This window comes from Schistocerca nitens, chromosome 2, assembly GCF_023898315.1.
Source record: "Schistocerca nitens isolate TAMUIC-IGC-003100 chromosome 2, iqSchNite1.1, whole genome shotgun sequence".
NCBI classification, from domain to species: domain Eukaryota; kingdom Metazoa; phylum Arthropoda; class Insecta; order Orthoptera; family Acrididae; genus Schistocerca; species Schistocerca nitens.
This window is the reverse complement of record NC_064615.1, coordinates 735,760,114-735,776,392: the sequence shown is the minus strand read 5'-3', so window position 1 is coordinate 735,776,392 and position 16,279 is coordinate 735,760,114. Positions and strand designations below refer to the sequence as shown.

General features: G+C 42.5%; 1 protein-coding gene across 1 annotated transcript in view; it reads right to left on the bottom strand.

Annotated features, from left to right (window-relative positions):
- LOC126236946 (esterase FE4-like) overlaps positions 1-16,279 on the bottom strand; it is a 71,171-nt gene that overhangs the window by 1,104 nt on the left and 53,788 nt on the right. The window contains exons 8-9 of the mRNA XM_049946640.1: positions 16,029-16,210; positions 12,414-12,546 (exon numbers count right to left, since the gene is read on the bottom strand). Coding sequence (XP_049802597.1) covers positions 12,414-12,546; positions 16,029-16,210 — 315 coding nt within the window. The remainder of the gene's footprint in view (positions 1-12,413; positions 12,547-16,028; positions 16,211-16,279) is intronic.

Below are 16,279 nucleotides of genomic sequence, written 5' to 3'. Positions count from 1 at the left end.
GAGGCAAACACAGGGTTGCGACATAGTTTCGCGTGTGAGACTGATAACATCCAGAATTCTGCAGTGGCCCATTATCTATTGTCTAACATCTTTAATTGCTGTTTGCATAGCAGATACATCCCACTGCTTTCGAGCTCGTGAAGTCATTTCAGAAGCAATTCCTATAAGTGAAAGAGGTTGTGAAAGTACGGTACAGATCTACATCTACATCTACATTCATACTCCGCAAGCCACCCAACGGTGTGTGGCGGAGGGCACTTTACGTGCCACTGTCATTACCTCCCTTTCCTGTTCCAGTCGCGTATGGTTCGCGGGAAGAACGACTGTCCGAAAGCCTCCGTGCGCGCTCTAATCTCTCTAATTTTACATTCGTGATCTCCTCGGGAGGTATAAGTAGGGGGAAGCAATATACTCGATACCTCATCCAGAAACGCACCCTCTCGAAACCTGGCGAGCAAGCTACACCTCGATGCAGAGCGCCTCTCTTGCAGAGTCTGCCACTTGAGTTTGCTAAACATCTCCGTAACGCTATCACGGTTACCAAATAACCCTGTGACGAAACGCGCCGCTCTTCTTTGGATCTTCTCTATCTCCTCCGTCAACCCGATCTGGTACGGATCCCACACTGATGAGCAATACTCAAGTATAGGTCGAACGAGTGTTTTGTAAGCCACCTCCTTTGTTGATGGACTACATTTTCTAAGCACTCTCCCAATGAATCTCAACCTGGTACCCGCCTTACCAACAATTAATTTTATATGATCATTCCACTTCAAATCGTTCCGCACGCATACTCCCAGATATTTTACAGAAGTAACTGCTACCAGTGTTTGTTCCGCTATCATATAATCATACAATAAAGGATCCTTCTTTCTATGTATTCGCAATACATAACATTTGTCTATGTTAAGGGACAGTTGCCACTCCCTGCACCAAGTGCCTATCCGCTGCAGATCTTCCTGCATTTCGCTACAATTTTCTAATGCTGCAACTTCTCTGTATACTACAGCATCATCCGCGAAAAGCCGCATGGAACTTCCGACACTATCTACTAGGTCATTTATATATATTGTGAAAAGCAATGGTCCCATAACACTCCCCTGTGGCACGCCAGAGGTTACCTTAACATCTGTAGATGTCTCTCCATTGATAACAACATGCTGTGTTCTGTTTGCTAAAAACTCTTCAATCCAGCCACACAGCTGGTCTGATATTCCGTAGGCTCTTACTTTGTTTATCAGGCGACAGTGCGGAACTGTATCGAACGCCTTCCGGAAGTCAAGAAAAATAGCATCTACCTGGGAGCCTGTATCTAATATTTTCTCGGTCTCATGAACAAATAACGCGAGTTGGGTCTCACACGATCGCTGTTTCCGGAATCCATGTTGATTCCTACATAGTAGATTCTGGGTTTCCAAAAACGACATGATACTCGAGCAAAAAACATGTTCTAAAATTCTACAACAGATCGACGTCAGAGATATAGGTCTATAGTTTTGCGCATCTGCTCGACGACCCTTCTTGAAGACTGGGACTACCTGTGCTCTTTTCCAATCATTTGGAACCCTCCGTTCCTCTAGAGACTTGCGGTACACGGCTGTTAGAAGGGGGGCAAGTTCTTTCGCGTACTCTGTGTAGAATCGAATTGGTATCCCGTCAGGTCCAGTGAACTTTCCTCTGTTGAGTGATTTCAGTTGCTTTTCTATTCCTTGGACACTTATTTCGATGTCAGCCATTTTTTCGTTTGTGCGAGGATTTAGAGAAGGAACTGCAGTGCGGTCTTCCTCTGTGAAACAGCTTTGGAAAAAGGTGTTTAGTATTTCAGCTTTACGCGTGTCGTCCTCTGTTTCAATGCCATCATCATCCCGGAGTGTCTGGATATGCTGTTTCGAGCCACTTACTGATTTAACGTAAGACCAGAACATTCTAGGATTTTCTGTCAAGTCTGTACATAGAATTTTACTTTCGAATTCACTGAACGCTTCTCGCATAGCCCTCCTTACGCTAACTTTGACATCGCTTAGCTTCTGTTTGTCTGAGAGGTTTTGGCTGCGTTTAAACTTGGAGTGAAGCTCTCTTTGCTTTCGCAGTAGTTTCCTAACTTTGTTGTTGTACCAAAGTACTTGGATACAACTATGGAATACTAGTGTTACATATTAGTGACACAGCCACCCTAATATTCATAAACGCAAACAAAATCGAAAATTAAGTTTAAGTAGGCAACAAATACGCCACTTTCCGGCTTCATGTATTCGCTAAACGCCTATTTACAAAATATATTAATAAGTTATGTGTTATGACAAGAATGAAACTGTAACAACTATGCCTCCTAGTGAATTTGTCAAAACGGCTACACTCACTCACAATGGTTGTCGACTGTGATATGAATGCATCCCATAGCAGTTTGCTAAACGTAGTTTTTAAGTAGCTAACCGAAGTACAGCACTTAAAAGGGGCGAATTAATAGCATTCCATATCACTAGCCCCATTTCACATTTTTACCTGTTCCTCTAATAGTTGCTGGGCAGGCGTGACGAACATATTTAGACCAAATACGTTGCTGACAAGTTCGATGGTCTACATGCAAGAGGAATCCGTAGGGTGTGGCAGTAGTAGTACACATTGTTTTTTGAAGTGGGATTATGCTGTCCTCGTCACATATGACGTTGCTTAAACAAGGGTCCGTTAGTACCCTGTGGTCCAAATCATCCATAATGAAATGGATTCTGTTGATGAATAAAAGATCATATCTGTACGCAGTAGTACCCCAAACTGTCACAGCTGCAGTTCGTCCGCTACACACCGCTGAAGTGAAGACGACGATATGGGGTCAGCGTGGTATTCTCAAGCACATATGCGGCCTTTAATTTATGATACGAGGTTTGGTTGTGGACCTTTAAGTACCACTTCGAAAACTTCCACTGCGAACAAGAAACTTGGTTTTAGTCATTCTCTAGATTATCACCCTTCAATGCGACGCATTTTTTCCAACGGCAGATAACTTGGTGGAGACCTTGAACGATATCATAAATTTTAATTTTTTTCGAAAATTTAGCGTTCGTAGATGTCGATGTTATTAAGAGCGATAATAACCTGTTTAAAAAAGATTATAACACTATTGCACTATCTGTGAACTGAAGTGACTGAATGCTGTGTAAAAACACTGACGGCAAAAAAATAAAATAAAATACAAGAAGCAGTTGTGCGACAGGAAAGAAAGTTGGTAAGCTTGTTCCTACACATGGAAGATGATGTCTATTCAGATTTCGCGCCAGTTGTGAGAGCGTGGCGCTTGTAGCGCCAGTATGAGGATGCAGAGCAGGGCATTAGTTATCTTTGAGATTTCGCATCTACATCTACATGGTTACTCCGCAATTCACATTTAAGTGCCTGGCAGAGAGTTCATCGAACCATTTTAATACTACTTCTCTACCGTTCCACTCTCGAATGGCGCGTTGGAAAAAGGAACACCTAAATTTTTCCGTTCGAGCTTTGATTTCTGTTATTTTATTATGACGATCATTTCTCCCTACGTAGGTGGGTGTCAACAAAATACTTTCGCATTCGGAAGAGAAAGTTGGTGGTTAAAATTTCATAAATAGATCTCGCCGCCAAGAAAACCGCCTTTGTTTCAGTGACTGCTACCCCAACTCGCGTATCATATCGGTGACACTCTCACCCCTATTGTGCGATAACACGAAACGAGCTGCCCTTCTTTGCACTTTTTCGATGTCCTCCGTCAATCCTACCTGGTAAGGATCCCACACCGCGCAGCGGTATTCCAGCAGAGGACGGACAAATGTAATGTAAGCTGTCTCTTTAGTGGGTTTGTCGCATCTTCTAAGTGTTCTGCTAACAAAGCGCAGTCCTTGTTTCGCCTTCTCGACAATATTATCTATGTGGTCTTTCCAATTTAATTTGCTCGTAATTGTAATTCCTAGGTATTTAGTGGAACTGACAGCCCTTAGAGTTGTGCGATTTATCGTATACGCAAAATTTATATGATTTCTTTTAGTACCCATGTAGATGACCTCGCACTTGTCTTTGTTTAGTGCCAATTTCCACTTTTCGCACCATACAGAAATTCTCTCTAGATAATTTTGTAATTGGAATTGAACGTCCGATAATTTTACTAGACGGTAAATTACAGCGTCATCTGCAAACATTCTAAGGGGGCTGCTCAGATTATCACCTAGATCATTTACGTAAATCAAGAACAGCAGAGGGCCTATGACACTACCTTGCGGAACGCCAGATATCACTTCTGTTCTAATCGATGATTTACCGTCTATCACTAGGAACTGTGACCTCTCTGAGAATAAAACTACGAATCCAGTCACACAACTGAGACGATACTCCATACGCACGCCATTTGATTAATAGTCGCTTGTGAGGAACGGTATCAAAAGCCTTCTGGAAAACAAGATCCCTTGTCGACAGCACTCATTACTTCATGGGAATAAAGAGCTAGCTGTATTGCACAAGAACGATATTTTCTGAATCCGTGTTGGTTATGTATCAATAAGTCATCTTCTTCAAGGTAATTCATAATGTTCGAGTACAGTATATGCTCCAAAATCCTACTGCAAATTGAGGTCAGTGATATGGGTCTGATGAGATGTTAGTCAAAAATACTTTTAAAGCTAGAAAGACACCATTACTGGCGCCCCAATGAGTTTGAACGAGGTCGTGTAATAGTGCAAAGAGAAGCTGGATGTTCCTTCCGCGATGTGGAAAGACTTGGCAGGAATGTATCCACTGTGTATGTTCGCTGGGAGCGGTGATCTCAGAGAACGTACGGTCCCAATAAGACCGGGCTCCGGACCTCCATGTCGTACTACCGAGATGGAAGGCCATCATGTTGGACGCATAGCTCTGCCGCATCGTACTGGATCTGCGTTGGGTTGATTTAACATAGTGACGCTGGATAACCACATGTGTTTTATAGAACAGTTGAGATGTGTAAATAATTAATTAGAAGGTCAGTTGTGAAGGCCTAAATATGAAATTAAATTCTTTCTCCTTGTAGTTGCCAGTAATTCAGTGTGTCTGTTTGTTTACGTGCTTGGCTTCCTAGCTTACAATTAATATTTTAATCGACATGTGTTTGTGCAGTTGTAATTTTTATCGGGTTCGTTATGGACTATGGCCTCATTACATCTAAAATGGAGTGTTAACAACCTGTTTAGGATGTTATTTTGTAGCAACATGTGTTTTATAACAAATTAAATCTGAAAATAAGACTTTATTGTGTGTGTGTGTGTGAATAAGAGTTTGACACTTAACATAAACAATGAATTGCTATGTTGCTGACGTATTTGTAACTCATTTTAGACGTTGAATTAACATTGTCACTCTTGACAAACATCACAGGATAATTTAGATGTGGAAATGTGTGAGTTTCAACTGTGCATTACACGAAGTGTAGAGCTAAAAATTGTGTCTCAGTTACTTGCTTAGGATGTTGTATTTCAATCGCAAATGTACTGTAATAATTTTGACGTGAAAATAGCGTAGAGAGTTCACAACCACGTGTTAGACATAAATTTGGACTGATATTGGTGTGTGTGTGTGTGTGTGTGCGTGTGTGTGTATGTGTGTTCCTGACGACGAAGATCATATATTTCAGACATGGAAATATTGCAAGCTACATCTATTATATGATTATTTGATAAATACCTTTGAACATCGTGCACATTTTAGATCGTGTGGATATTTTCGAACATGACAAAAAAATAAGATCATTTGGATACTTCGGAACATGGTGTCCCTCTCAGAGCATTCAGATACCCCTTCACAAGGTGCAAATTTCACATCGTTCAGACACTTTTATATATTTCACCATAAGGGCCACTAGGACAAGTGAGCTATTTCCACCACCTTGGATCTATGAATTTTTAAAATTTTGTTTCAGTTTCATTTTCTGATTTCTTAAAATTTCCTGGCATCTGGAATTTTTAAATTTCTTGGCAGTTCTACCTTGTATATTTTTTTTCCAGTGCTATCTTGGATTTTAGAATTTCTTGCCACCCGAAATCTTGGATTTTTTAATTTTCTGACTCTGGCAATGATTGTAGTACTGCGACTGCAGCATCGACTTTCGCCTGATGTCTGAACTTTGGCCCAGGTAACTGATTGATATACTACAACATACATTCTACAATCATGAGCACTTTTTAATGTTGCACTTTAGACACATCATTCGATACTGAATTCATTCGGGGTTTTATAGTTGGGACTTGTTACTTTTACAATTGTTTTTCTATAAGAAAAATATCACACACAACGTAATAATACTATTAAAAACTCCAAAAAATGTGTTACGCTGCAAGGAATTACCAATTGTAAACCACCGGTGCTGCTGCCATCTTGCAGTTCCTAGAATTAGTATTCGCCACTTGTCTGAGAGTAGGGCAACAGCAAATACATGAATCGTACAGTGATGCGTCATTCAACATCAGTTCTCCAATGTAGAACTTGTAATTGACTCATTTTAACATGAAAGTGAATTTATGTTAGCAAACAAAAACGAACATCTGGGCTTATGGAGTCTTGTTGATGTCGAACTACCAGTCTTGTGTAACTTTCAACTGCTTGGCGAAATCGGTCATCTAAATTTGTCAATCCGTTGATTGTCACGAAATATGTGATTGTGTTTGCAGCTTTCTTAGCCTTCCAGGCCATAAAAGTTTACATATTTACAACTGAAGAATAATTGATTTATGAGTAATCATCACGTCAGCGAAATCGCTACGTATTATGAGGCCGTCAGATGTACGATAAACTGGCAGTGGGGGTTGTACGCTGAGGCAACAAGTCATGGGATGACGGTATGCACACATGCAGATGGCGGCAGTATTGCATACACAAGGTATAGAAGATCATAGCCTTGGCGGAGGTGTCATTTCTACTCAGGTGGTTGGTATGAAAAGCTTTCCTACGTGACTAGGGCCGCATCACGGGCATTAACAGACTTTGAACGCACGATGATAGTTGCAGCTAGGCGCGTGGCACATTCCATTTCGGAAATCGTCACAGAAATTCAATATTTCGGGATCCACAGTGTCAAGAGTGTGCCGAGAATACCATGTATAAAGGCAGAGTCTCGCGGCGATAACATTGAATAAAATGTTCTCGGGTTTCCAACCGCGTCAAGCACTCCTTGGCCATTGTCAAGTGTTATGACTGCCAGTGGGCTGTTGGTGCGCCCTTATATACGCTAGCTGCTGGCTGTGACGTCACTGGTGCCCGTGACATTGCCATATATGGGCATGTTTTGAGTCGGCGTTCGATGTGCCTTCTTCAACCGCGCGATCGCTGGATCCCACGCAGCGCTGAGCTGTAAGCCACCGTCTCTATTCAGGGTGTTTGTGGTAATTTTTATTTTAATAGCTTCCTGTGTTTAACTGTCCCAGAAGCCGTTAGTGCGAGCCACGACAGATGTATCGTCAAATTTTATGTGGTGACCGTTTCCTAACGCATGCTCAGCTAACGCAGATTTCTGTGGATAGCGTAGGCGATAATACCTCACATGTTCTTTCCTGCGTTGTTCCACAGTGCGCACTGTTTGTCCGATGTACTTCTGGCCACACTCACAAGGTATTTCGTAAACCCCAGGTGTTCTGAGACCTACAGCGTCTATAACTGGTCTCAGTAATTGACGGATTTTCTTTGGAGGCGTGTAGATCGATTTGATCTTGTGTCTTTTCAACAGGCGGCTTATCTTACCCGACACAGAGCCACAGAACGGCAGCAAAGCAAGTTTCTTTTCCTGCTCTTCGTCGCTGGTCTTATTCTGATATATCCCAGACATAACTTCTTTCACTTGGTGGGAGCTGTAGCCGTTATTCCTGAAAACCTTGCGTAGGTGGCTCAGTTCGTGGGGCAGGTTGTCGTCGTCTGATATTGCTCTTTTCACGATGTACCAATGTTTGCAATACTGTGCGCTTCTGTGCTGGATGATGATGGCTGGTAGCGTGCAGGTACATGTCTGTGTGGGTGGGTTTTCTGTAGACGCTGTGGCCAAGGCACCCATTTCGTTTACGGTGGACAAGGACGTCGAGGAAGTTCAATGCATTATCTTTTTCCACCTCCATGGTGAACTGGATATTAGTGTTGATGCCATTGAGGTGTTCCAAAAACTCGTCTAATTTCTCGCGCCTCGTGTAGTTTTAACCAATTGACGCGGTTGGAAACCCGAGAACATTTTATTCGAGAATACCATGTTTCAGGCATTACCTCTCACCATGGACAACGCAGTGGGCGAAGGTCTTCTGTTAACAACCGAGAGCAGTGGAGTTTCCGTAGAGTCGTCAGTACTGACGGACATGCAACACAGCTTGAAATAACCGCACAAAGCGTTTTTTGACATACGACGAACGTTTCAGTTAGGACAGTGCGGCGAGATTTGGCGTTAATGAGCTACGGAGCAGGCGACTGACGCGAGTGCCTATGGTAACAGCACGAGATCGCCTGTAGCGCCTCTCCCATGTTCGTGATGATATCGGTTGGATCCCGCACGACTGGAAAAACGTGGCCTGGTCATGAGGGTCCCGATTTCAGTTGGTGAGAGCTGATGGTAGGGTTCGTGTATGGCGCAGACCCCACGAAGCCATGGCGCCAAGTTGTGAACAAGGCACTGTGAAAGGGGTGGTGGGATCATAATGGTGAAGGCTGTGTTTACATGGAATCGACTGAGTCCTCTGGTATAACTGAATCGATCATTCACTGTAAGTAGTATTGCCGGGTACTTGGAGATCGTTTGCACCATTCATGGAATTCATGTCCCCGAACAATGATGCACCATGTCACTTGACCACAATTGTTCGCGTTTGGTTTGAAGAAAATTCTGGACCATTGTAGCGAATGATTTGTCCACCTAGGTCGTCCGACATGAAATCCATCGATCATTTATGGGACATAATCGAGAGGCCAGTTCTAGCACAAAATCTTACACCGGCAACTCATCCGCAGTTACGAACGGTTATAGGGGCACCGTGGATTAATATATCTGCAGGGGACATCCAACGACTACTTTTTATTGAGTCCATGCCAAGTCGAACTGCAGCACTACGCCGGCCAAAAAAGAGGTCTGACACGATGTTAGGAGGTACCCAAGACTTTTGCCATCTCAGTGTACGTACACCGGTGGCTACCAAAAGTGCAATGCCAGAAGGGATGACAAATAACAAAATTTTATTCATTGTGCGTTGACATAATAGTTTGAAGAATACATTGTTGGAGCTTTTAGTGTATACATTGTGGTACATGCAGTAAACTGAGGTGCCGGTTCTGGCAGCAACAGTGGCCCCAAATCAGGTGGGCATTGACTCGAAGAGAGCATGATTGATACATTGAGGGACGTCATTCCGTGCTGCGTCAACTCACTGCCAGAGTTAATAAGTGTTAGTGGGCGGTGAGCATTGGCGTGCCAGTATCTCGGCAACATATGACCAGATATTACAATGAGCGAGAGTTCTGGAGAATGTGCTGCTCGGGGCAACAGTCAAACAACCTCTGTATCGTTGTACGTCAAGATGACAAGGCTAACATTTAATCTTATGTTATCATATACAAAGATAACATCACAGAGACCTCAAAGGTTCAGCACCACGACCGTCCTTAATACATGAGAAATGTCCCTGCGGCTGCTGCTGCGGCTATTAGAACCTGATGTGATCGCGTTCTGTACCCAATGGCACCGAATACCATAAGGACAAGTGTTGTGCCCATATGACGATGATAAATACAACATGGGAACTTTCGTTCTCATCAGAGGCCTGACATGAATTCGTTCACCACGACAATGTACGCAGAAACATGACCTTCTTCAAATATGATATCATGCCACAGCTGCATCACTCTACCGACGTGTCAAGGCAAGCTGAAACAACGGCCACTGCGCTGGTGGTCCGAGCTGCTCCAGACGGCGTCACACTGTCTGTATGGATGCTGGTGCAAACTAACCCATTTCTGACTGGACGTCTGCCCCATTTGGAGCCAGTCGAGTAGTGCCGTATGGGGTCTGTATGGTGCTGAGTATGGTCCAATTGAACCTAACGGTTCCACATTCGCGTAAGAGTGGTGTGACCCCAAAGCAAGAAGCAATAAAGAATAACGACAAACCGCAGTCTCTATACACCACGATCCTACTGCTGTCGAATTCCGACACTTGCTGGTAGAGGTTTCTCCTCGTTACACAACAAATAACTCGTTCCATGGCGATTTTTCAGTAATAAGCCCACTGCATGATGATGCTTCCTTACATTCAAGAAATTTTTGATATGGGCTCCTTCTGATCCCAACACTTCCTCCAGGTATCATTAGTTCCCTGCTGCTCCATGGTATAATTACGACAGTCCCTCGTCGCAGTGACTTAATTCAAATGGTTCGAATGGCTCTGAGCACTATGGGACTTAACTACTGAGGTCATCAGTCCCCTAGAACTTAGAACTACTTAAACCTAACTAACCTAAGGACATCACACACGTCTATTCCCGAGGCAGGATTCGAACCTGCGACCGTAGCGGTCGCGCGGCTCCAAACTGTCGCGCCTAGAACCGCTCGGCCACCTTGGCGTGGTGACCTAATCCGGGGCTCTGTTAGAAATCCCACGATTTCTATATGCACACCTCTTTGCGTCAACCATTTAGTCGATGCTTGCATATCGATATGGCCTTGAGCAAGTTCACTCATATTATTATGATTATTGTTATTATTATTAGTATTGTCATTATCATTTAAAACATTGTCATAGAGGTAATGTACATTGTTTCGGAGCGAATCTGAATGTAAATCTTCTTGAAAGTCGTGACAGCCTGAATCCACACTGTCACTTTGGACCATCTCGTTTTTAGACAGCCGGTGGGTTGTAAAGGGTGTTCCAAGTAAAGCCGGTACGCCTCACGTACCGGTTCATCATTTCTATTCGAACTGCTTGTGAAGTGGCAACACTGTCTCGAAAATAGGCTAGACTGCATTTTAGCGAAAAGTTGAGTGCAGCTGTCTGTTCGTGCGTCAGTTGTTGTGACAAGCTCGTATTGTTGAGTTCTACAGAAATGGGCAGTTTGCATTAGAACAGCGAATTGATATTGTCGTTACATGAAGACGGGCTCCATGAAGGAATGTAAAGAAATGTTTTAAACAAAGTATCCTGGTAGGGAACTTCCCACGACCAGAGCTAATCAAAATGTAGGATCTCTTTAGAATGTGCAAACGAATAGGTGGCCGACAGCGAGGACCCCTGAAACTATTGACAGAATTCGCATAGACATTACGAGAAGTCCCTGCCAGTCTGTAAGGAGGTTATCGTAGCAGATTGGTGTATCTCGTACATGGCGTCATCGTGTACTAAAAGATGTGAGTGTGGTGCAAGAGTTGAAATTTGAGGATCAGGAAAAAAAGGGTTCATTATTGTAACTGTTACGGTTACGGTTGCTAACGGTTACTTTGACCCCTTGCTGTACTTCATGTTAGATGAGGCCTGGTTTTATTTGTCCAGTTATGTAATCTTTCAGAATTGCTGATACTGGTCGCAGGGCAACCCAAATATTCTGGATGAAGAACCTCTCCACGCAGAGAAGGTAGGTGTTTGGAATGCGTTGTCCGGCATGCACGTTAATGGCTCCATTTTTTTAGTTAAACCTTAAACAGTACCAGATATTAGAGATCTTTGACTCTTTCTATGCTCAATTAACAGATGCAGGGAAGCTATATGCAATATTCCAACAAGATGGAGCAACTGCTCACACATCCAACGTGTTCCCTGAAGAAAGACTTGTCAGTAGAGGTCTCTAACCACCAAGGTCCTCCGACTTAAACATCGCGTGATTTTTATTTGTGGGATAACTAAAAAGCAAAGTGAACGCTGACAATCCTCGCACAACAGAGACCTTAAACGGAACGTTACTATAGAAATTAACATCGCACCTGCACAATAACAGTGTGCTACTGGTAACGTCATCACACGAAGCAGCCATGCCTGGAATTCGTAGGGTCACAACTTCTGGCACAATTACAAACAGGTAACTGCATGTTTTTAACGCCATTATCTGTTCTTTTTTATTTAGTTCATTCTTGCTTGAATCCCAGGAGGTTTCATGTGGGACGTTCTACTATTTTATAGTATTTTCAGAATTCATGCTGGTTACTGAAGAGTTTCCATTCTGTACACACCATTTAGTAGTACTTATTGTATGCTATAATATCGTCTGAGATTCTGTAGACGATCATCTATAAAAATTTTCTTTTAAGAAGAAAGAGAGTAATAAGTGATACGTTTTAATTATCTTCGAATTGAGTTACATTTGTGTGATAAAATAAGCTGAATGTCTAAGTAAATGCCCAACATCGTACAACCAATAATGACATACTTTCTTCTTATTATGTACTATTTAATGAATTTTAATCCTTACCTGGGCCGCCAGGATATGCACTGAGAGGACCAACGAACGAAAACAGGTACTGGAAGACAGGCTTTGAAGAATAGTTAGCCATGCTCTTAACAGCAGCGTCCAATCCTTCCACAAAAAAGAGATGCGAATCGAACTGTAAAGTGTAATAAATACATCATTAATATTTCTGTGTGATTCAGAAACTTGAAAAATGGAGAAAACATTAATATCCTACTATAGTTACGCCATTAATGTATTTTACACATTAGGAAACAAACTTGAATATCACATAGCCTACAAATTTTATTCTAAAGAACAGTTATGACCTTATTAAGTGTATGAATGCTCTGACTGTACCAGCTCAAGCTAAATTTTTATCCCTAGACATTTTAATCTTATACAGAAGAATAACTGTAGATGAAATAGTCGAGACAATAAAAAACGAAAACAAAATAGTTAGCTGACAGGAAGTAACAGAGCTTATAAATTTACTTAGTCTCGTATTCTCACACAATTACTTCTCTTTCAACAACAAAATTTACAAGCAAAACACAGAGTCTGCAATGGAAATCCCTTTTAGTGACCTAATAGCTGAAACTTTTTTTCTGTATTGTAATGTCATTCCCCTGCCCCATATGGTCAGGGGAGGGCTGGCAGAAGCACAGTCCAACCGCTCTTCAGCCAACTGGTTTTACAAAAATACAGAAGGATAATTACATAAAAATGGGGGATAAAAGAGGGTAATAAAAAAACTCCGTAAACGGAGATGATGGGAGTTAAAATATACACTAAGATGGGGACATGCAATGGGAGACAGTTAAAAAGTCGACATAAAGTTAAAAGACCACAGCTGGCAAATCAACGTGCACTTACAAAACATTGGAAGCAAACATAAGTTAAAAGTCGGCTACAGGATAAAAATCACAGAGCAAGACACTTAAAAAATCACAGGAAAACGACAGAGCACTCATGAAGAATAAACAACTGGTGTTGGGGACCTGCCAGGGCGGGAGATGAAGAGGGAAGACAAGGCAGGAGGGAGTGCAGAGACACTGAAGAGGAACATGGGAGAGGGAGAGGGTGCAGGAGGGGGAAAGCCACTCAGGAGAAGGGAGGGGGAGGAGAGGGAGCCCTGAGGAGGAGGCAGGAGGAAGGTGCGGTTAGAGTTGGTAGGAGGGGTAGACGTCAGGGGGAAGCTCATCATCCGGGAGGAGTAGGTGCTGGAAGTTTCTTTGGGAAAGGAGGTGGAGAGTCTGTAGATGGAGAGAGGGCAGGACACAACGGTAAAGCGCGACAACGGGGTGGACAGGAAAGGCGACACCAGGAGGTGAGGGGATCGAGTCGGCAGACAATATACAGGGTGCAGATGTGTTCAAGGGAAAGGAGAAGGTGGGGGAAGAGGATGAGGTCGTAGAGGATGTGCGTGGGGGACGGAAGATGCATACAGAAAGCAGGCAGAGCTAATAGCTGAAATACTGGGTCATCAAAAAGTCAGTATAAATTTGAAAACTTAATAAACCATGAAATAATGTAGATAGAGAGGTAAAAATTGACACACATTGACATTTAAATAACTTGAAATTAAATAAATATTTCTACGGCTGGACCATAAACACGCTCTAACACACATTATTAAATACATAAATAAATTAAACAGACATATATCAAAGGAATAGCAAACAGAAGTAGACCAGTAGTCTAATGTCCATGTGCTTTCTAAAACACAAAAAATAATTGACCAATTTCTTCATAAATAGCTTATATCGGATATAAACAAAGACATAGATGAATAAATATATTTATAGGTATGCTGCTATCGTTTTTTCGTGTAACTGTGGAGAACTTACGGCCTGACGCGATCGATAGTAATCGGCCACTTTGAGCTCCAGTAACTCATGTACTATTGATATTACATGCCTGTAATTAATACCAATTTAGGTTTACACTAATAGCTTTCTCAAGGCACGTCGATCGACGAAATCCGATGAAACGTTTAGATTTTGGAAATTCGTTGCTGGGTACTACTTGTATAAGTGTCAGTTAGATAATAAACTTTAAACAAACAATGATAGTGAAAATCTGATTACACCATCATAATCGTCGTGCAAATAATGGTAATGTGCATGTTTCTTTTTGATGTATCATCATTCATCTGGCTATTATTAATTTCTATATGAACTGTAGAATGTCTGCCATTGCGGTTTCACAAAGTCCGCCATCTTTGGCACTACCGGCAAGTCTCCTCCATCGTCACAAAGCACAGTCTTCATCACAGCGTCAGCATTGAATTTCCAGTCACGCACTCCCTGGATCCCGGTTAACGCTCGGCACCTCGTGGCTGCCGCCGAACTGCGACCCGCAGAAAGGCCCCAGCGCAGACACGCCCACTCCAAACTTTGAATATTTTCAGGGCCCCACGACTCGCCCGTTACAAGTTGGATAGTCTCAAGGTCGATAATACAGTGAGTGATCGAACCTTGTTTGTTGGAAGTTTGTATTGGAAAACACCAAACGTTTATTACCACTTGGTCCTTAATGATCGCATCCCACTTTTGTACTCTTGTTTGATATAGTAGTTCCTTACATTGTTGTTTAATTTATCCCTCTTTGTCATTCTGTTTCCCCTAAGAATTTCTGGTAGTATTTTCTCGCCTGACTTGCTCTGCGTCTGAAGCACTATAGGATGGGACCCATGGGAATTTCAAACCCTTTTGACATTATAACAAATGTTGTGATCGCCTTGTTTTGCGCCATCTGCAACGCTCGCACCAATTCGTCTACTTAGCGTCAACATCTAGTTCTCTTCCTTGCAGAGGGTGTGTCTTGAATTCTGCGTTTGAAAGTTCCAAATTCGCTTTACGTGAATTATATAGACGCTCGGAGTGGATGTTAGCGTCTAAGTCCCTATCTCTGTCTGTAATCGTGAAGAAAATGAGATTATAGTCACTTGTAAGTCCATCATAGATTTTCCTGTCACTGTCTGCGTCTGTACTTGTGAAGAAAATGAGATTGTGGTCCCTTGTAAGTCCATCACAAACTTTCCTGTTTGCAATGTGGTCACTGACTTTCGAGTTTACGACGGTGTTACCTAGGGATGGTTGAAGCCAGAAATATATTGTTAGCGGAATACAGCAGGCTAAAATTGCATATAATTTAAGGAAGAACTTACTACATCAAGGACAATAGCGAAACAAGGGAGAGGATGGCTAGAAGACCTGGGGATTTAGTGCTACAGAAGGATGATGATCAGCTGGTGAGACATACTAATGAAGAGAAGCTCAGGAGAGTGCAGGAAACCAGACATCTGTGGAGGCACATCCAAACAAGAAGAGACAAACACGTGGGACACATTTTAACACACAGCAATATTACTGGAACAATGGCATAAGGAGCTACTGGGACAAGCGCCTGGGACGACCAAGAATGTCATATATGAATCAGATTATGAATTATGTTGGTTGCTCTACAAGCATAGAATAAAGAAGAAAGCAGGCACAAGAGGGGAATGAGGTACTGCTGCAGATCAACCTCAGGGTTGAACACTAGAGACTCAATGTAACATGAGGAGTCCAAGTATCTCTATAATTGTTTAACGGCAGTGATTTACACCTGTTAGCTTTATTTCTTCCTACTTACTAGAGCGGTGGTGTAGTTATCCGTCAGTGTGATGTCGCTGCCGTTGTAGTAGAACTCTTTGACGGAAGCAGCACCTTCGAGCCGTTCTTCCCTCGTCGGAAGTCGTAGATCGCACCCCACAATCTCGTCAAAGTTCTTGTTCAGGTTGCTTATTTGTGATCCAGTGGATAATATACCACCCCCTGTCATAAAAGACACCGAATATTGTAGAATCCTGTCTCAACTCTGATAATAAAGCAAACCACACTGAA